Here is a 23,500-nt window from a genome sequence, read left to right on the forward strand (position 1 = left end):
ATGTCGCAGTCCTGCAAAAAATCGCAGATTGCCGCCATTACTAGTAAAAAAAAAACAACAACAAAAATTACATAAATCTTTCCTGTAGTTAGTAGACATGATAACTTTTGCGCAAACCAATCAAAATACGCTTATTGCAATTTTTTTTACCAAAAATATGTAGCAGAAAACAAACTGGCCTAAAATGTTAAAAAATTTTGATTTTAAATTATTATTTTTTTTGACAATGTCATATAGCAGAATGTCCCACAATACTGTTTGCGTGATTTTACCGCGATTCGTCCGGTGACAATTGGGGCAAAATCGACCCAAGTTTGGGGTACCATTGCAAGTCACGGGAATCCATGGGCACCCCACAACTTGCAATGGTTTGGGATCGTGTGCAGAATTGTGGCAATTCTGCCGCAATCCGAGACGCCTATATGTGAATGGAGCCTAATACAGGAGGTGTGTTACCGGTCAGATCACCAGATGAAACAGACGGGGAAAAAGCCTAAAAAAAGTAAACAAATACAGCTTCCATATCTAATAATTGGTAAGCTGCAATAGATTACATTTTGGGTTTTGAGTTTAATAAAGCTTAAAATTTTGCATGTTATTAAGCAGCCATATTTGTTATAGGAGGATAAAGCTGATGGGTCATCATGGATCATGTTTGCATCTAACTCTTTTTTTACTGAAAAAATGTAGCTGGCACTGTGATGCATTAAACCAGCCATTAAAATCTGGGTGCCACACTGCAACAAAAGCTTCTTATTTTATGAGCTTTTATATGCTCAAAATATGAAATGTTATCATGTATTTTGTTTTTCTTCTCTTGTGTATTTTTTAGATCCAGTAATTGCATTACACCTTGGTGAACCATGTCCTCGCAAGGTAATATGTCAAATAATCAAATACGCCTACACGACCCCCAAGTGTTTGGCACCGCCGTAAAGACCCAAAATGGCACAGAAGTGACAGAATTTGTTTTTGTTATGTTTAACTTCTCTTCCTATCTTCAATACGTTGTATTCTCAATATTCTTGTTATTATATACTCTTCTTCTGAGTGGAAACATAATGATCATGCTGACCATCAAGAAAGACTATCGCCTTCATAACCCAATGTACTTCTTCCTAGGTAAACTTTCTTTCATTGACCTCTGCTACTCCTCTGTAACTGTACCCAAGATGTTGGTAGATTTCCTCTCTAGTAGGAAAAGCATTTCATTTAACGGCTGTATCACACAACTCTACTTCTTTCACTTCTTTGCCTGTGCAGAATGTTTTATTTTTACAGCTATGGCATATGATCGTTATGTAGCAATTTGCAAACCTCTACAATACTCTGTCATTATGAACAAACAGCTTTGTCTGTGGATGGTCGCAGCAACCTGGGCTATTAGCTTTGTCCACTCCAACATTCAGACAACACTAACTATGGGACTGCCATTCTGCGGTCCTAATACAATCAAAAGCTTTTTTTGTGACATCCCTCCTCTAATCAGGCTGGCATGTACTGACACCACCATGATTGATGCCATGATAGTTGCCAACAGCGGCGTTGTATCACTGGGCTGCTTTTTAACTGTTTTAATATCCTATATTGGTATTGGCAAAGCTATCTTTAAAATAAAATCAGTTGAAGGGAGACGAAAGGCTTTTTCAACCTGTGTCTCACATCTTACGGTGGTGACCTTTTTCTTTGGACCTTGTGTCTTCATTTACATGAGACCATCAAAAAGTTTTCAAGCTGATGAAGCTGTGATGGTGTTCTATACTATCATAGCACCCATGCTAAATCCTTTTATCTACACCTTGAGGAATGAGGAAATGAAGAATGCAATGAGAAAACTTTGGGGGAGAAAAACATAATAAAGTAATAATTATAATAAAAAAAAAAAAAAATTGGTGGGAAAAAAAAATAATTATAATACTAATGATACATATGTTTAAAAGTAGTGGTGGAAAATTGTTTTCTATATGCTTCATATATTTAATGAAAGAGAACATTGATGTCAAATCCAACTGCCTAATAAAGAAAGCAATACCATACTTTCACAAATTATAAAACCACTTTCCCTTTCATGTATACATAAACAATATTTATCACATAACAGTAATTATTAGCAATGTAAGATATTTATGAATTTATGCATCTCTTTAATATGATAATACAATTATATATATATATATATATATATATATATATATATATACAAACCCTAACAAATGTCTGCATCCAGGGTTGGACTTACGTCCTTAATCTCATGTAACCTTGGGATATAGCAATGTAATATATTTATGAATTTATGCATCTCTTTAATATGATAATACAATTCTCTCTCTCTCTCTCTCTCTCTCTCTATATATATATATATATATATATATATATATATATAGCTACAAACCCTAAAATATGTCTGCATCCAGGGTTGGACTTACGTCTTTAATCTCATGTAACCTCGGGATGTAGGGATTTACAGTAAGGTTCATATGTTTTGGGACACAGGCACAATGTTCATACTTTTGGCTCTGTATGCAACCAGAATAAAATGAAAATGAAACAATACAAATGAATTTGAAATGCAGACTTTCAGCTTTAATTCAAGGGGTTGAACGTAATTATCAAGTACACGTTTTAGGAACTGCAACCATTTTTATACACAGCCCTTACATTTTCTGGGGCTCAAATGTAAATAGACAAATGAATATAATCATAAATAAAATGTTCATTTTTTATATTTTGTTGAGAATCCTTTACTGGCAATGACTGCCTGAAGTCTGGAACCCATTGACATTATCAAAGACTGGGTTTCCTCCTTTCTGATGCTTTGCCAGACTCTAACTGCAGCTGTCTTCAGTTGTTTTTTGTTTGTGGGTCTTTCTGCCTTTACTGAAGAAGCCCAATGAGTGAGCGACACGTGTATAGGAGGAAGGGGCCGAGCCTGTGATGTCACACAGCCACTAAGATCTGTGCAGAGTGGTGAGCAGACAAATGTGAATGTGATTACAAGTGCTTTTGATTTTACATTTTGTAAGTGTTTTTTATATGGGGACTTTTAACCACTTTACCACCGGAGGATTTTCCTGCTTTACGTCCAGGCCACTTTTTGCAACTTGGCACTGTGCGAATTTAACTGACAATTGCGCGGCCGTGCAACGCTGTACCCAAACAAAATTTACGTCCTTTTTTTCCCACAAACAGAGATTTCTTTTGGTGGTATTTGATCACCTCTGCTCTTTTCATTTTTTGCGATATTAATAAAAAAAGAGCGACAATTTTTAAAAAATAACAATATTTTTCTACTTTGACAGTTAAAAAATATCCAATATATTCAATTTTTGTCATATATTTAGGCCAAAATGTATTTAGCTACATGTCTTTGACAAAAAAATTCTCAATGAGCATATTTTTAACCGCTTTAAGACCGGAAGATTTTACCCCATTCCTGACCAAGCCATATTTTGCGATTCGGCATTGCATTAATTTAACGGACAATTGCGCGGTCGTGCGACACTGTACCCAAATTAAATTGATGTCCTTTTTTCCCCATAAATAGAGCTTTCTTTTGGTGGTATTTGATCACCTGTGCGATTTTTACTTTTTGCGCTATAAACAAAAAAAGAGCGACAATTTTGAAAAAATAACAATATTTTTCAAATTTTTTTAATATGAAATTCCCCCCCAAAAAAATGTAAAAATCTAATTTTTTTAACATTTTAGGCCAATTTGTTTTCTGCTACATATGTTTGGTAAAAAAAATCACAATAAGCGTTATTGCAGCTACTAACTACTACGGGAAAGATTTATGTCATTTTTATTGTTTTTTTTTTTTTAACGAGTAATGGCGGGGATCTGCGATTTTTTTTGCGGGACTGCGACATTGCGGCGGACAGATCGGACCCTTGACTGACATTTTTGACACTTTTGGGGGGGACCAGTGACATTACTACAGTAATCAGGGCTATAAATATGCACTGTTACTGTAAAAATGACACTGGCAGGGAAGGGGTTAACTTTATTGGTGATCAAGGGGTTAAATGTATGCCTGGTGCTTACTGACATGTGTGGGGGGAGGGGACTGTATGACACAGGCACAGATCGCAGGTTCAGCTATGCTGAATCCTGTAATCTGTGACTGTCTGTCACATAGGAGATCCGCCCGCTTTGTTTACACAAGCGGGCGGATTTCCTCACTTGATCCCCGGCAATGGGGGAAGATCGGCGGTGATCACCGCCTCTCCTCCCCTGGGCCACTCCCGCTGTGTCTGAATACAGCGGGAACGAGGCTCCAGCGGCGCGCGCTGCCCACAAGGGGAGGAGTCCAGCGACGTAGGTCTATGTCGCTGGACGGAATCGAGCCACTTTGCCGCAGTACGCTCCATGTGAGAGGTCGGCAAGTGGTTAATAATCTTTGTTCAAATGGAAAGCACTTTGTACTTGCATGAGGTTCGCAGAGCAGTAAGAAGAGCTTGCAGAGCCGGATGCCAGGAGAGGAGACCATAGCAGGAGATTGCAGGAGTGTTTACATACAAAGCTGATTGATCTCATCAGTGAGGTGAGCAGGTTTTCCAGACGGTGGTGGTGTGCACTTTTTGGTGTAAAACTAATAAAAAGTGCTCTGCGCTATGAATAAAATTATGTGCTAAAAAAAACAAAAATGCTGCTGTTCAAAAAATTATGAAAATTTCTAAAATGTGAAAGTGCTAATACACAGCGCAAAAAGGTCGTGACTAACCAATATTATTAGAAATACCATCAATAATTCTTTAATGTGCATATGCAAAATATATATAAAGTGCAACGTGCCAAAAAAATACTGTGATGAATGCAACTAAATATCAAATATATAAATACCACACTTGAAAATGAATGATAAATAATAATGACTAATAAATAAATCCACGTGAAAGTCCAGAAATATTAGGAAAAGTGCATTCAGCAAGTAGCCAGTAAAAAAAGTCCAAAGTGCTTAGGTGCTCAGAAATAAGTGCAAATCCATGCCAGCAATCGAGTGCAGTGTTTGTGAAGATCCACCCCCTTTAGATGTTCCACTTACCGGACTAAAATGACTCCTGGGCAGTATTGCATAAGGGTCGAACAGGCTTGTGTCCTAGTAAGGAACTAGGTAGATATCCTTTGATAAGGTTTGGTGCTGAATAATTCTTCCAAACAGATATATCGGCACGATATGAGACCATAGGGGAAAGAAAGCTCACAATAGTGTAATTCCATATAACATATTTATTGAATAAAGAAAAAGAATTACACTCACATTTTATGAATGGAAACAGGCTTTATATAGTCAAAATGCGGATACTATTTGTCTCCCAGGCGTTCCACCGCAACCGGAAGTGATGTAGTGGCAAGCGTAGCACTGGCGGGCAGCACTGATGGGGAGGGCACTGGTGGGCTTCCTGAGCCCTGATTGCCATCCCTGGTGGCCATGGTGGGCATCCTTGGGGTCATGGGTGGGCATCCCTGGTGGTTCTAGTGGCACCCCCCTAAGGGTCTGCACTGGTAATTAATGCTCTGATTACCAGTGCAGACCCCCCCCCCCCCCCGTCAGGAGAGCCGCAGATCGGCTCTCCTCTACTCGTGCCTGTCAGGCACGAACTAAGGAAAGCCGATCAACGGCCCTTCCTGTGTACTATGGGACCAGCTGTGATTGGACACAGCTGGTCACATGGTAAAGAGCCTACTTCAGTAGGCTCTTTACCGAGATCGGAAATGCGGTGTGTCAGAGTGACACGCCGCATCACCGGTCGCCGCTCTGCGCGCCCCTGCTGGGGGGCGCACAGAGCGCATTATCCTGCCGCCGTCATATGACGTCCGGTCAGGATAATGCAATCACCTTCCCACTGTCAATCGCCTATAGGGCGGGCGGGAAGTAGTTAAACTGGATGTAAACCCTCACATATACCCAGTGAAGTAAACAGCCTCAGATGATACACAGAGATGAAACAAATCCTCCTACATAAGTTTAATTTGTATATCTGCTGTCTTCAGCTTTCTACACTGTTTAGAAAGTGAACATCATGTTTTTTTTCCTGTTCCGGCACTGAGTGTGGAGTCTTAGCATACACTGTATGACAGCTGATTGGAGGAAAGGCACCCCCCCCCCCCTCCACATAGGCAGAGGAAGGAAACATGCAGAGCTGTGCTGTGAATAGACCATTTCTCTGCTAATCTATCTCTATGCACTCACACCAACACAAATTTCCAGCTGCTTTTATTTCCTGTGGTGGAGAACAGGCGTTATCATGCTCATAACAGTGGAACGGAGCAGCAGAAAGAAACATGATTTAGGGCTTTGGAGAGAGATGTGTAAACACTACAGATATATGTGCCCAGGTTAAATTTCATGAATGGGGTTTACATTCACTTAAAGATTGATAAAGAACCCAGTCCAGATGGCATAAGGCCTTGTGATATTAGTTACACAAGAATGTGCACACCACACAAGACTATGTTTACCATAAATAAAAAAGAAGTATAAAGCTACTGTAGATCTAGGAAGCTATAAGTCAATGAACATGACTTCTATTGTGTGTAATTTGTTTGATGACATGCAAAATATACAGCTTATAACAGAGAGAATGGGTTTAGGAAAGGTAGCTTGTGTATAATGTAATCAGTTTTTTTAGGAGTTAATTTAAATCAGAGTGCTAGAAATGCTGCTGATGCAATATTTTGATTTCGTAAAAGCATTTTGCACCATGTTTCATCATAGCCTGATACAGAAGTTGTGGATGCAAGAAATAGAGGAAATGTATGTACATTGGGTAAAAAGCTAACTAGGGAATAGAAGACTATTAGAAGGATATCTGCCAAACTGATCAAAGTTTATTTATTTTTTTTCAACTGGTAAGTACAGTAATTTAGGCCAATCAAAGCCAAACTGAAAAGGTTGGGATGTACCAAAAAAGAGATAAAAACATGTGATTCGAGTTTTTAAAGCCCTACTGTAAAAAGGATTAGCTTATCTGGAGAGGGTACAGGGTACATATTAACAAATATGTCATAATAAAGATTAGGCAGATTATCCCAAGAAATGTACAAAGATCCATGGGATATCAGTTGCACAAAGTATGGATAAACTGTTGCATGCCCTACCAAAGGAGATAGAAATGGCAAAATCAGTAATTTGAGTAGTAGCTGTGTCATGTAAGAAACTAATCCAATCACATTGTGGGGTTAAGAGGAATAGCTTTTCCCCATACTGAGAGTGTCTAGGGTTTTTACTTTGCCTTCCTCTGAATCAAAATTGCTGGTGTTTGTAAGAGGTTTAACTTTCTAGACCTCAGTCTTTTTCGTTCTTAAACTGTATGTCAAGCCAAATACACAAAAGGAAGCACTGCTCTCGGTCAGTCCGCCTTTACAGCCCAAATCCACACTAGGTTGAAGTCCAGCTCATGACTGTGTGCATGTGAAGAGGAAAACTGCACACTAATATATACAAATATTTTCTTTATTTAATCTTTTAATAACTTTATAAAATCAGACCACATCACAGAAAACCCCATTATGATTAGGCACTCTAGTGGCATGAAACGTGTCAATAGGCTTCTCTTTGGCTGTAATGTGGTCTAACTTTATAAAGTTTTTCGTCATTCACCTATTTCACCAGCTTTCCAGTGTGATCCTGAGATTCTTGCATTCTAGCTTAGTTACGAGAGTGATTAAGCAACAGCATTTGGTGAGTGCGTTTTTCAGCAGTTTCCCTGGACACGGTGGTGGTGGCGATTGGTAACCCATAGTCTCAACACACATTATATCAAGAGGTCTCCTTGGACCATTTCTTTGTGTGCCTATCATATGGACTTTAATTTTAATGTTATAATTATAAGTTTTAACAGACTGATATTGATGGTATATTCATGGTATTCATGTTACATTGTCTTTTATTTCTGTGTTCCTACTTTGCACTATTCATACAGTATTGGTACTAGTACTGTGTGATTAAGTTGTGTGGCAGGAAGGTGCTACCATTTATTGCGCTACTGGATTTTTCTGTTATTGTTACAGGAGCCTCCCTTTATACAAATTAATGGCAGCCTGTAGACACTTCAATGGTTTACAAATCTGATCAAAGACTACTATTCCACCTAAATTATTTTGTCTGGATACAATTTTTGTATAATTTTCAATACTGCATTTGAAATCTGTAACTGCAAATCCTAATCCAGAAGAAACAGAGATGATCTGGGGGAGGGAACCCTCTATAGAGTATTGATAAAAAAAGAGAGTATCCTTTTATAGCTACAGTGAAAACCCCATTCATAGTGCATTTCTAGGCAAAATATTTTTTTCTTCTGCATATAGTGCAGGGCTCCATTAGAAAAATGTAAGCTTCCTTACTGTGCTGGTAACAATGACTTCACCAGACAGCAAGTGAGAGGAAATTTCCAACAGCAAAATATACAGATTATAGTATATACAGATATACAGTAGAGAAAGGCTATACATTTTTCTTTATTACCGTCTGTTTTCCTTTCTTCAGTATGGTAAACTCATTGTAGCTGGGACAGAAAGAGAGGGGAGATCTCCTCTAGGGCCACAGAGAGTAGAAAATAACTTGCCAGGAGTTTTAGGAAGGAATAAAACTTGGATGGGGAAAGGGGTATTATGGGATACCCACTTGACTTCAAGTAACTCTTCAGGGACAAATTTGCCTATATACAGCTATATACACTCTTCACTGCCTCCAGCACACATGCTTGTAGATATTCAGACTCAGCTGGGACACTTTTAGGGACTCTGGGAAGCACTAAGCCAGGTCAAAGTAAAAGCTCTTTACAGGTAGGGACCCCCGGCCCCTTTGGTAGTGTAGCAAAGTCCAGTGTCTAGCTTATATTTCTGTGGCTACTGATCCCAGTACCACCTCTTCAGACACTGTCAACCTACCTAGCTGCAGCTGCCTCTCTCTCTAGCCTTCCCACAGTTCTCCCAGACTGTTCACTCACCAGCCCACCTTGCTGACCTCTCCTGGAGAACTCCTGGATGTGCTGACCTGCTCCCGCTGTACTCTTCTTGCTCCCATGCCTACAGGAAGGATATCCTCCGTGTGTTGTAGATGGTCCTTCCAGCAACCGGAGCACTAAGCCCAAGATCAACCCCCAGACTAGGGGGCACCATCAAGGGCCACAAACAGCCTCTTAAGCACTCCTTCTCCTTCTTTCACCCGACTGCCCCTTGCTGGTATGACCCAACAGTATTTAAAAGATGCCCGTCCTCTGCCAACCTACCTGCTGGGGATTGGCTGGGACCCTCCTCAATACTCCATTCAGCTCCTACTAAACTCCCTCCTCCACTTCTGGAAGCTTCTCCAAGGTTCCATAGAGCAGGGGGAGTTATCAGAGGTGCTGTAATGAGTCATCCAGCCTCCCTTAGTCACACATCCCTGACCCAGATTCAGCCCAGGCCTGGCTTTTAGCAAGGCCAATTTACTTACACTAATCTAGCACACTTGCTAGAGGGTGCTACATAAGAAAATAATATTATCACCCAAAAAGTAGACTGTATATATTTTTGTGTATTGACTGACAGAAAATATGTCTGTAATTGTAATAAATCATGTAGGACTTCCCCTCAAAATACAATCTTGTTATGATTTATGCAAAATAATGGTAACCTCCTGCCAGGAAACCATCATGAAGCCAACCAAGACTTATGGCCACAAAGAAAACTTTGACCAGAGCTAGATGACCGATTGGGTGTGCTTTTACTTCAGATTATTATGTACAGTGGGTCATAAAATACAAAAATACATTATTTTAATACAAGTCAATTGACTATTTTCAAATAATTTTTGAACAAATACAACTACGCAAGTTACTATAATAAATAATTGCAGAAAAAGTAAACAACATAGCTAGACCAAAATAAGACTGATGTGACTGATGTACTAAATGTGTAGAATATAAGCTTTTTTAAAGCAGCTGTGTGGTTTCCGTGCTTCTTCAGTTGCCACATCCTGACTTAACTGTGAACTGCTTAATGCTTAGTATTCACGTACAATGTCAGTAACCCACAACGCAGTAAAATAGGTCAGGATGTGTCTGCCCACAGTGCAGTCATAGCATGACAAAAGCAATGCAGCCAAACCTTATTTGCACTTTTTATGTCAGTTTTGTTAGTGTGTGTTTTATTCTTCTTCTTCCATTAGGCTTAAACAGGGGCATCATACTCAGTAGATAAGCATGGCATCAGTAATCAGGCTATACAGAAGGAGTAAATGGCAAAGGTGTAAACTGAGGAGGTAGTCCTCTTCGCATACTGTAACAGGAACTAGACACAAATAATAAAGTAGGAAATAGAAGAAAGCCGATCCCCATTTGTATGTTTCTGTCACTTTCTGCCAGAAATGTTTGACCGCCAGCGAAATGACCGCTGCAGATAAGCTCTTTTTACTCTTATTACCTGTAAGCATTTATTTGGCATAAGGAAATTAAATGGTGGTTCATTAGGTGTTGCACTATGGTTTTCTTTTTTGCTTTTTTCTGGTATATATGAGTGATCAGTCTGCCTTGTACCATCTGTATGGAGTCACACCTAATTGGCTTGATCCTGGAATCGCTGAGGATTTCTGGAGGAGCAGTTTGGTGGAACCTTTGAGCCTTCTTTTATTAGTGGGACGGTAAGCGGCAGTGCGATTGGGGTTGCTCTCTCTCTCTGGTGGTGGTGGCACTTCAAGGAGACCAATCAGCTGGACCCTACCTATACCTGGACTTTTTTATATAGCGCTGCTTTTCAATTTTACACTTCTATATGCATTCCATATATGGATTGATCAATAATTTCGAAAAACATTTATATTTTTCTCTTGGTTTTTTAATATCATTTTTCATTTTTTATTTTATGTATATATTTTTTGTATAGACGTAAGGTTTTGTTACAAACGTATCCCCTTAATAAGAACCAGTGTGTGTGTTTTTAAAGGACACAAAACTGGAAGAAAAGGGGATGTTTCAATCACTGTGGCAACTCACTTGTGACTAGTTACTAATAATTGGATAATTATGACATATGAGTTCTATATATTTTTGCTTCAGTGTCTGAGTCTTTATGGTTTTGACAAAGCATGCATAGTCGTGTGAAACGTGTCATCCTTTTGTCCATTGCTTCATGCCCTCACATCTATACTTTATTTTATTTTTCTTCAATACATTTGTATGCATCCCATGGGAAGTGCAGCCATTCCTCATTCATTTGTTCACACTAATGAACAAAAGTGATTAAGAGAAATAAAAATGCCCAACAGGGCTGAGGAACTACACATGGGCTTTATAGGTAGACCACAATAAGCAATGTGGTACCAGCCACTGTGATGTTATTTTTTACAAGTAAACCATAAATAATCAAAAACTTCTCCTTATATAGAGGGCAGTTGGCTGTGTAATCATTGCCAATCGCTCAAAAACAACAGTGAGGACAAAGGAATCCATTAACAAGAATGTTTGGTTCGGCTGAACGAATGAAAGGAGTGGGATACAAATATAAGAAAAAAAAACTAAAATACAATTTAAAACCATAGAAAAAGGGTTTCGTTTATGCCCAGGGATCATAAATAGCACTCAGGAATTTTATTTTAAAGTTCTGATTTAAAGCAGACCTTCCCTAGAATTTTGGTATTTGGAGCAATTAAAGATTATGCCAAATTTTACAATTTGTTGGTACAGCTATTCATAAAATTATGCCATTTGAATAGTTGTATATCTACGATAGATGCCCAGTCTATTCTACATATGCATTTGGATATGTGTTTTTTTCACCAAATATGCCACTTTGCATTCAAAAGGACGGGTACATTAAAAATTACATTAAAACAATTGTGTACTTTGCTAGTTCTTACTTTCTATGCAATGCCGAGAAAAGCTGTCCTGGAACAAGGTGCTCTGGTACCCACACCCAAGATGCAAAAATGCACCCCCCCTTCCTATACTGATTGTACTTGAATGCTCAAAGCGCACTTGGACAAAAACGACAGCTCCTCTACACTGACCCAAGAGTTTCCCCATTTGTTTATAATGATAGATAGGTTTAACGTTGGGTCAGTGGAAGCACACATTTTTGTTTGTTTTCAGTGTCAAAAACATCCATCAAAAATATTAAATTGGCACATATGGATATATGTTGATTCTGTATCTAATATAAATAATACAGGCAATGATGGGTGGATGGAAATTACATCTTTAATATTAAACAAAACTGACTTTCAAATTAAAAAATGCATTGACTCTTGTATTTTATATAAAATAGGATCCTTCCCACTACAACCTGACACTTACTGTAAAGAAAACCACAAACTTAAATCAGCTTACATTATACTTACATTATACTTTATCCCATGGGTGCCAGTTAAATGTTTGTTTCGTGTTTTTTGTATGACAGTATGACAGCAGTAATACATATTCTCATTAGAATATACCCTGTGGATATCCTTTTTCCCTTGACTCCAATAAGTGGTCTTAAGGGAAATTAGAGAAACACTGTGGCATACTGGAACGTGGAAGTCTAAACATTTTAATAATAATAAAATACTTGTTTTTCATTTACAGCAGTAGTGCTTTGTGGAACTGTATTTAATAGTGAGTTAATAACATATATATTGAACTGTATTTATGCAAATATCACACATCTATTGGACTTCCTATGATAGGAAGCTTAAGACAGCTCTTAGGAGGAAATGTATAAATCAGTGAATTTTACATTCTCTGTAGGTAAATCTCCCTGGTGCATGTGTTTTAACTTACAGAGACTCAATAAAGTGATTGTAAAGGTACGTTTTTTTTTTTTTAAATAGCAAACATAGTATACTTACCTGCTCTGTGCAATGGTATAGCACAGAGTTGCCTGAACCTCCTCATCTGTGCCCCCCCCCCTCCATCCCTCAGGGCTCCACCTCTTCCGAGTTTGCCCCATGGCAAGTTGCTTGATATGGGGGCACACCTACCGCCACGATCCCAAGCCGAGCTATGTGCATCTATAAACATACACAGGGGGCTAGCCCTACCCCCGCTCCCTCCTCACAGGATTTGATTGACAGCAACAGGAGCCGTTGACACCTGCTGCTGCAAAGCCTCCTGTAAGAGAGGGGAAAGAATAGCAGCACTGCTGCAGATGGACAGAGCTGTATCGAGACTAGGCCCAGGTAACTATATAAGGGGGGGGGGCGGGCCTGAGGGGAGCTGACATTGAAAGGTTTTTTTCACCTTGATGCAGAGAATGCATTAAAATGTTGTAAACCTCTGACATGAAATATGAACAAAGCATATCCCTCTATAGTGTGTACTCGTGTCTTCTCTGCATCAGTATGATCACTTCTGACAAGTTTTCCTGACACCAAGAGAAAAAACATGACAGGGGAGGGACCTTTAGCTGATTGACGGCCTCAGTTCCTGGGTGCTGTGTGAAGGGGGTGTGTCCCTTCCCTCCAATCAGCTGTCAGAGCTCTCCTCACTGAACTTTGCAGAGTGTAACTTCAGCTCTCCGTCCCCTTTTTTTCTGAACTTTCAGCCAAGCTTTAAAATTCAGCACTTTGAACAGATGTAGAGGACAGGTGACTGCAAATTGACAGGTACAACTTTTGTAGAAAGATTTGTTTCCTCTCTGTGTATCACCTGGGGCCAGTCACTTCACTGGGTATACGTAAATGTTTGCAACTACTTTAAAAAAAATTGCCTTAAGAACCACTTTAACCTGCAGTGAATGTTTGGTGAATGTCACATCCCCTGCTTTCTAAATATGCCCATAAATGTAGTGTAAAGATAAAAGTTTTCATCTATCTTCATAAAACTAAAGAAGAGTTCCAGGTATGGCATATTTTTACTTAGCTACATTGGTCCAGCTTTGACCAATGTAACTCTGCATATAGCATACTTGTTGCATTCCTCTAAAAGCTGGAAATCAATGTAGTAGATGCTGTTTCTGGGTCCCATGCCAAATGGCCGCCCTGCTACCTTGTGAACACAGGAGGTTAGCCACTAAGGACCAATGCCAATCAAAAAAATGCTTTGCATTTTCTCAATGAAGGCAAAGCATTCTTTGATTGGACAAGGTGGAGACTGTGATTTTACCGCCCTGCATTCCCACTTCAAGAAGAAGCATTTTCTCAATGTGCCCTTGCCGAGCAGTCAGCTTCCTGTGTTCAGTATGCAGCAGGTTGTCAGTAGTAAAATACAGGATAGCTAAAGTTACATAGAAATGTTGGTTAGTACAAGAGCCCTCCGATGTGAAATCTGTAATGAAAGTGTTCACTACTTGCAGAATTTAACACATATATTACTTGAATTTTGCACGCAATGTTGAAGTTTCTATAAACACTGGCTAATATTGGGCTGCACAAACGTTAAAAATAACAAATCAATGATAGTTTTGTATTAGCATCACTGCTAAGGCTAGGTTCACCCTATAACCATAAAAGACACACAGAGGGCGCACCGACCTAGTGCATTATCCTGAGACAAATAATTTATTATATAAAAACACAGTAATTATTATACTCACAAAATAGCAATAGTAAAAAGCGCATCACAGATCTCAGCATGTTCCATCCAAATGCATCAGCATGTGTAGATACAACAGAAACTGAAGTCCCCCGTGGGCTGATACATTTCGAGGAGGCTCAGAAGAGGAACTCTTTGAAATGCGTCAGTCCAGGGGGGTCTTCATTTTCTGTTGTATCTACACATGTTGATGCATTTGGATGGAACATGCTGAGATCTGTGATGCACTTTTTACTATTGCTGTTTTGTGAGTATAATACTTACCGTTTTTTTATATAATAAATTATTTGTCTCAGGATAATGCACTTGGTCGGTGCGCTCTCTGTGTGTTTTTTATGGTAGCAGTGTTATAGACTTTAGGGCAGCAAGACCATGGTTATCCGCTTTTCAAGCGTAAAGAAGATCTAAGCTTTTGCATCTGGAGGGGCCATTTTCCTAAGCACAGGAGGTATTGTGTGTGTGACTGTTTCTAGGATCATTCACAATTCAAGATCTGGCGCCTGTTAGAAAGTGATGGCAGGATAACGTAGCCTGAGATGTCCTAAGCTGCTCTGGAAAAATTCTCCATGGGGAGGATAGACAATAAGAAGAATCCGCAATGTCGTAAACTAGAGAGCTAAAAAGACAGGCTTAGAAGGGAATAAATCCACTGATAATCCTGTCCAGAACTATGGGGACTTGAAGAAATTCCTCAATGGTTGTAAAAAGGCTACTATCAAGGTATTACCCCACTTTATCCATCAAGCTGTGTTTTGTATTGATCTGCAATTCATTTGCAATGTTTACCTGCAGTTTTTGAGATTTTTTCCCCCAATAAACATGGATTTTTCCAATACAACCATTGAGGAGTTTCTTCAAGTCCCTGTATAGTTCTGGCCAGGATCATCAATGGATTTATTCACTTCTAAGCCTGTCTTTTTAACGCTCTAGTATACTACTTTGTGGATTCTTGTTTCTAGGTTCACCCTATGTCGGTTTCCCTTCGGGCGTATTTGCGCCAGCACAGAAGCCTATTCATTTGAAAAGGCTGATGTACCTTTGGGAAACACAGTAAATAGTCCCTGCACCTTTTCCTAAATTGCAGCTACAGAAATCGCACAGTGGTATGTGTTTCCCAACATGGCAAACTGGTCTGTGGTTTCCAGTGCGTGGGGTGCTATTTGCCATTAAGAATCAATGATATCCCCACACGTCTGCTAACAGCAGCGAGATTTTGCTGCAAGTGCGGGAAAGTGTGTGATTTACACACAGTCCCACACCTGCTCAGAGGTGAACCTCGCCTAACTCAATATTGGATGAGCAATGTGAATATTCTTTTCCTAACGGATACAGTATGAGGACTATTCCTTAATGGGCTCCCTTCCCTTGCTGATCACTTTGACATAGAATATTCTTACATTTTCCAGTGATCTCTCCAGCTGGCCAAGGCCTGCCCCAGTGCGTACATAGAGCGGCATTCTTTTCTTCTCAGTGAAGAACCTGCCAACAGCATCTTGCTAGTGAGCCTTCCATTAAAGTGAATAGAGTTTGATCCTTCACATGATGAAGGATTCACATGATTCACATGATGAAGATTCTATAAGTAGGTTGTGCCTAATCATGCCACAGACAGCGAGGATCCCCATAGAGAGGCATAACAGGTAAGTAAATTCTATTTAAACAGAATATATAGTGATTTGAGTATATCTTTTATCATGACTACAAAATTTAGACATGTTTTTTTTTTTTGTGAGGTGGATTAAAAATACTGCTATTAACCACTTGCCGACCGCCGCACGACTATCTACGTCGGCGGTCAGCCCCTCACAGGCAAACTAACGTAGGGCTACGTTGTTTGCTTGTGAGGGTCTAGGGAGCGAGCGCGCACCCCCCGGGGCGCGCTCCCGCTCCCGCGTGGTCACGGACCCCCCCGCGCGTGTGACCAGCGGACCCGATGTCCGCCGGTCACTCGGCGATCGGCGGGGGAGAGGGAGAATGTCAGGCAGCTTGTGTAAACAAACTGCCTGTCATTCTCCTCGCTGCAAAGACACTGATAAAACGGATCTGGTATGTAGATCCGTTGATCAGTGTCCTTACAGCTAGAGCCACAGCCAATCACAGTAGAAACCACGCCCCTAGGGACACACACAGCCCCTCCCTTCCAAATAAAGTTAACCCCTTCACTACCAGTGTATTTTTACAGTAACAGTGCATATGTATAGCACTGATTACTGTAGAAATGTCACTGGTAACCCCAAAAGTGTCAAAAATGTCAGTCAAGGGTCCGATCTGTCCGCCGCAATGTCGCAGTACTGCAAAAAAAATCGCAGATCGCCGCCATTACGCGTTAAAAAAAAAAACAACAAAAATGACAAAAATCTTTCCCTTTGTTAGTAAACGCGATAACTTTTGCGCAAACCAATCAAAATACGCTTTTTGCGATTTTTTTTACCAAACATAGGTAGCATAAAATAAATTGGCCGAAAATTTTTAAAAATTTTGATTTTTACATTTTTTTTTGGGGGAATTTCATATAAAAAAATGTGAAAAATATTGCTATTTTTGCAAAATTGACGCTCTTTTTTTGTTTATAGCGCGTGATCAAAAAATCGCACAGGTGATCAAATACCACCAAAAGAAAGCTCTGTTTGTGGGAAAAAAAGGACGTCAAATTCGTTTAGGTACAGCGTCGCACGACCGCGCAATTGTGCGTTAAATTCACGCAGTGCCGAATCGCAAAATACCCCCTGGTCGGAATGGGGGTAAAATCTTCCGGGGCTTAAGTGGATAAATATGTTTTAAGAGAGCACCTACAATGCCAAGATAGGTTGGTATTTTAGGCTTTCCCTGATAATGTGGTACTTTCTACAAGCATCAAAATTCTATGTGCCTCCCTGAAGATCACTAAAATAGATTTCTCAGTGCTCAGTTAGAGACATCCACTATATTCCCAATTCCCCAGCTGGACAGATACCCTGAAACTATAAGTAATACAGAACTTACAAAAAAATCATACCCCCCCCCCCCCAAAAAAAAAAAAAAAAAAACATGTGCTATGTGCAAAAATGTAATGCAAATCCCCAAAGTCAATGAAAGTCCAACATCTAAATCTTCTCTTTTCTAATACATTCTTCCTTCTTCCCTTAAAAAAAATGTTCAACTCCCACCAGATATTTTCACCCAGAAAGCCAGTGGGTAATGCAACACTTGATGAAATAATAAACTTCTTAAAGTTCCTTGTGGTACTCAAAACGCAATTATTATGTTTAAAAATGCTCACACTGGATTCAATTCACAAAAGCATATCACATGTGATTTTTAGATCATGTGACACATTTTTCCCAAAAACCGCATGCAATACTGAAAATGCAATTGTAGCCTGTAACATCTGGCAGATGAAAACCTTCACCATATTGTACCCAATTCCTGGCCATAGGCCCTCTCATGACATCCCTTGCCTTAGGCCTTAATACTCAAGTATAAAGGAATATCTACACAAGCGAAGCATTTTCTGCACCTTACTGACATTCTTCAAAGTTGGCGGTGACATTCAACATCACAATGACATACTAAGAGAACTCTTCAGCGCTAAACACCATACACAGGAGTAGACATTCTGTAGCAGTCATCTGGGTGCTGAATGCCAGAACACAATAAATTAGTTATCTTCTCTCTAGCATCTCCTCTCTCTTCGGGAGCACCACAGTGTAGGGACCAATCTCACTATTTACTACATTCAAAGCATTCCACATCTGTTACCAAGATTGACAAGGTGCTTTTCTGTAGTATACCAATCTGTCCCATACTCTAGCTCTGCCCAGTTGGAAATGCTTCTCGATGTTACTCTCTTACTCCTCGGTGTACTAGTACTCACATTAGCCTGGGCTAAAAGGCCTTTGTCATTCCACTCGCAATCTACATCAGACTTTTTTTTGTTGAAGGGACATAAGAAAAAACTTAGAATGTGTACCTAACTTTAGAAGAGTCAGGGCGACTGAAACTGGTTCTTTTGGGTGTTAAACTACCTCAACTGACTATAGCCACATGACTCTGGGGTGTTTGGCTCCCATGCCTTGTCTCTAAAAGGCTCCACCCATCCCTGCACTTATTTGGGCTTTAACTCCACACATTACATCACTAGATAAAGGTTTTCTCAAAAAAAGGAACCTAGCACCCTATTACTACACTATCTTGGGGCAGAGCCACCCAGTGGCAGATTAGCTAACTGCACCTGCTTTCAAACTGATGTCATTTTATATCTGGCTGGAGTTCACCTTTAGCCTTTGGATATTTGCTTAAAACACCAAATCAGTATAGTATTAGCAAACTAGTAGATATCATACAGAAAAAGGAAGCTACAAAACTAGCAGCATTTGCCCAGGGTACTTTATATGAGGCACCACACTTATAAAAAAAAACAAAGTACAGTTATGTACCATATAATTAAATGGTTTTATTGAACAGATAACAAAAGATGAAAAATATTATCCAGTGGAACATAATAGACTGATCGGTAGTAGCAAATGATAAAGTATTCCAACATAGGCATACACATGAAAAACATAATAAAATCCTGCATCTTGTGCACTCTTGTGGTGCCTCATATAAAGTCCCCTGGGCAAATGCAGCTACTTTTGTAGCTTCCTTTTTCTGTATGAATATTGGGATGGAGGCACACCACTTTGATGATAGATCCATATCACACTCTCCTTTAAACTAGTAGATATCACAAATTTAAAAAAATGAGTGCTAATATTTAGCTGTTTCTGTTGTATTTTGTCTCTTCTGCAATTCCGCAATTACGTATTTTTCTCTATAACTGACTAAAATTCATTGTACCTAAGAGGTGCACTACATAGTTACATAGTTACATAGTTACATAGTAGGTGAGGTTGAATAAAGACAATAGTCCATCCAGTTCAACCTGTGTAGGTGTGTGTGGCAGTAATCATCTCACATAGCCCTGAATGTCCTGATCCTTGAGATGTACATCTAAGAGTCTTTTGAAAGCCACCATACTTCCCGCAGAAACCACCTCTTGTGGTAGAGAATTCCACAATCTTGTAGCCCTAACAGTAAAGAACCCCCCACGTTGCCTGAGGTTAAAACGCTTCTCCTCTAATCGCATTGTATGCCCTCTTGTCCTCATGCAATCCCTTCGACTGAACAGCTTTTTTTCTAAGCTGAGATCCCCATTGAGATATTTATAAATTGCTATCATGTCCCCCCTCAGGCGTCTCTTCTCCAGGGAGAATAAAGCGAGTGATTGCAGACACTCTTCATAATTAAGGTCCTCCAATCCCCTAATCAGTTTAGTTGCCCTTCTCTGGACTCTCTCCAGCTCCAACACATCCCTCCCGAGGACTGGCGACCAGAACTGAACAGAATACTCCAGATGCGGTCGGACCAGAGTTTTATAAAGTGGAAGGATTATAGTCTTATCTCTGCAATACATCCCTTTCTTTATGCATGCTAATATTCTGCTGGCTTTGGCAGCTGCCGCTTGACATTGCATGCTGTTGCCTAATCTATCATCAACCAAGACTCCCAGATCCTTCTCCATTTTTGATTCCCCCCAAGGGTTCCCCTCCTAACGTGTATTGTACTTTTATGTTTTTAGTCCCCGAGTGCAAAACCTTACACTTCTCCACATTAAACCTCATTTGCCATGTCATTGCCCACTCCGTTATTTTGTCCAGGTCATTCTGTAGGATATCTGCTTCATGCTGTGCAGTTATTGCCCTGGCCAATTTTGTATCATCTGCAAAGACTGATAACGAACTACTGATCCCGACCTCAATGCTGTTTATGAATAAATTGAACAAGGTTGGTCCCAGGACTGAGCCCTGGGGCACCCCGCTTACCACCTCAGACCAGTCTGAGTATGCGCTGTTTATTACCACCCTTTGGACACACCCTTTTAGCCAGTTCCGTATCCAAGAGCAAACCCTGCTATCGATACCTGCAGACCTATTTAAGCGCTTGTGGGGAACTGTATCAAACGCCTTAGAGAAATCCAAGTACACCACATCTACTGGTCTGCCCCTATCTAGCTCACAGCTCACCTCCTCGTAGAATGTTAGGAGATTGGTTTGACAAGAACGCCCATTTGTAAACCCGTGCTGATTACTGCTGATGATGTTGTTGTCTTTAGCAAACTCTACGATATAGTCCCTTATCATCCCCTCCAGAAGTTTACATACTATTGATGTCAAACTGACAGGCCTATCATTTCCTGGGATATGCCTCTGCCCCTTTTTGAATATCGGAATCACGTTAGCTTTCCTCCAATCCCCTGGTACATTTCCTGTCCTAATACTGTCAGCAAAGATCAGGAACAGTGGTCTAGATATAACCTTACTGAGTTCCTTGAGCACTCTTGGATGTACGCCATCCGGGCCTGGTGATTTGTTTGTGTTAAGTTTATCCAGCCTTTCCCTGATTTCACCCTCAGTTAGCCATAGTGGCAAGTCCTGTGTATTACTACTAACCATACAGTCACAGTCACTACTTGAAACTACTTGGAACAATGTCCCAAATGGGACAAATTATTGTATGCCTTAAATGAGCAGAGCATCCTGGCAATGGAAGTTGGCCATGTGGATTAACTGAAAAATATACTAGCAGGAGAATATTAATTTAGTCAATATTTAAGTAGTGTAATAATAACTATTTTAATTATTGTAATAGCATTTACCACTTATATCCAAATATATCCCTTAGTGGTTATCCTGTACATGTAATCAAATGATTACGACATTAAACTACAAACAAGAAAAAATAATAGCATAGGGAATATATTCCCTAATGTAATAAAATGCATATAGATACAAGTACTGCTTGCTACTGAGTCTGTTCTGTTCAACTACATATGCAAATAAGTCCTGAATACAGCTTTCCATTCACAATTTGAAAATACAGCATGTTATATGGATGTTAACAATTATACATCTAATTTATATTCCTATACAGTTTTAATGTTAGCCATCTATTCATGGATCACCATGTTTATATGTGGTTTATTCCTCATATAGGAATACATAGAAATAAATATAGGTAAATAGCAGTGTACTCTTGAACAGCATGACGTAGATAGGTTGGTGGACATAAGACTATTTGGAAAGAAAAACATATTAAAATAATGGAAGTATATCTGAGTGTAAGGCAGAAACAAAAAAAATGTTGGCATCATTGATAGATTGATATGTGATGGATATGACTGTAAATATTCTCCTCAAGTGCTATAGACGGCTAATGCAGTTTACTAAGGTAATGTATAAATATGTACATATTCACACATACTGTTTGATAATTCAAATAATACAAAATACCTGGGACAGAGATGTCTCATTTATCACAAATTGTCGCTGTTGTTTTCTAAAGTTGGTTGTGTAGCTTTTGTAGTGATGTTATAGTTATTCGTGCAAATTTTTAGGTTAACATTTTTTGCTCTGGTTATCTTTTTCCAAAAAACAATTGTCCTGACTCTCAGCCTTATTTTTTTATACATTCTTTTCTTTGTATCATATGCTGTTGTTATAAATGTAATCCTAATTGTGGTATTTAGTGAGCTAAAAACATGAAAACATTAAAAGCTACAAAATGTACAAGGAAAGATAAAACTAAAACTGGATTCGTAGAGTTTCCACAAGATACCTTAGGGAATCATGGAACTGAGGCTCAACCTTAAGTGAAAATGTAGGTGATATTTTTCTTCTGGCTAACTAAATATATATTGAGATGTAAACTTTCAAAAGCACTTACAGGTAATTATCCTCTTCAGGCACTAGGATTTATTCATTTTAATGGTTCACTTGAAATTATAAAAAAAAAAAATACTTAAAGTGTATCAGTTCTCTCTCGCCCAAGATCAGACAGAGCCACAATATGTAGCATTTTTTTTCTCAGGTTTAGATATGCTTTAAGTCCTTACAACTGTCATACTATTGTATAATGAGACCACCACCTTGTTCTATTTTATTAATCCAGTGATTATGGTGCCAGGAAGCCTGTGTGAGACATGTGTTCAAGTTACATGGTGAAGGTTTGGCCTGTCAAATGACTGGATTGAAGAAGTTAAAATGGCATTCTAAAGTATGTGGGTGATGGGTGGTGTCAAAGGCCCCCACTCCTGTTTAGAGAGCGATTGTTATTACAGTATGATGTAGATGACTTTGTTCACATCTTCAGCATTACAGAACAAGCCCAGCTTAATATAACTTACTACTAGTGGCTATACTACGACCTGGATAAAGGAAAACCTTCACAGACAATCCTATAAGCCTTGACTTATCCCAGAAAAGTGCTGATAAGTGTTAATAAATGTATTGAATATTGTTCTTGTGGTCCCCTTCTGGTATTTAAGGCAACCATCCTAAGTTCCTTCTTTAAAGGAGTTGTAAAGTCAGAAGGTTTTTTATCGTAACACATTCTATGCATTAAGATAAAAAATCTTCTGTGTGTAGCAGCCCCCCTCAGCACCCCCTAATACTTACCTGAGCCTCATCTCTGCCTAGCGATGTCCACGGGTCCCTCGGCTGTCCTGGACTCTCTTTCCTGATTGGCTGAGAGGCAGCCATGGCGCCATTGGCTCCCGCAGCTGTCAATCACAGTCAGTTAGCCAATCAGGAGAAAGAGGTGTTGGGGCGAACCCCAACTTTGTGCCTAAATGGACACACAGAGCTGCAGCACAGCTCAGGTGCACCCATAGCAAACTGCTTGCTGTGGGGGCACTCTACAGGAGGGAGGGGCTAGAGGCAGCCCTGTGCAAAACCAAATGCACAGAAGGGGTAAGTATAACGTGTTTGTTATTTTTTTTAAAGAAAAATAACGAGACTTTACAATCACTTTAATCCGTTGTATGTGAAGTAACACATCTTCTGCCTTACCATGAGTTAGGAAGCTGGAGACTTTTAAATAACATTGCATTTAAAGTTTAACGCAACCGCGGGTTCAAGATGGTGAACATGTGGTGAACATGTGCGTTTTTTTTCTTCCCCTAAAGAGGTGTTATCCTGGCTTGAGACATA

The 23,500-nt window shown here is 39.6% G+C and overlaps 1 protein-coding gene across 1 annotated transcript in view; it reads left to right on the plus strand.

The window, feature by feature from the left end:
* Nucleotides 1-863: 863 nt before the first annotated feature.
* The window catches only part of LOC309545358 (uncharacterized protein), a gene marked incomplete at both ends in the record, with an annotated part of 30,124 nt that continues 7,487 nt past the window's right edge, over nucleotides 864-23,500 (plus strand). The window contains one exon of the mRNA XM_082244524.1: nucleotides 864-1,846. Coding sequence (XP_082100650.1) covers nucleotides 864-1,846 — 983 coding nt within the window. The remainder of the gene's footprint in view (nucleotides 1,847-23,500) is intronic.

The sequence above is a fragment of the Pelophylax lessonae genome (assembly GCF_965119305.1).
Source record: "Pelophylax lessonae genome assembly, chromosome: 1".
Lineage (NCBI taxonomy): Eukaryota > Metazoa > Chordata > Amphibia > Anura > Ranidae > Pelophylax > Pelophylax lessonae.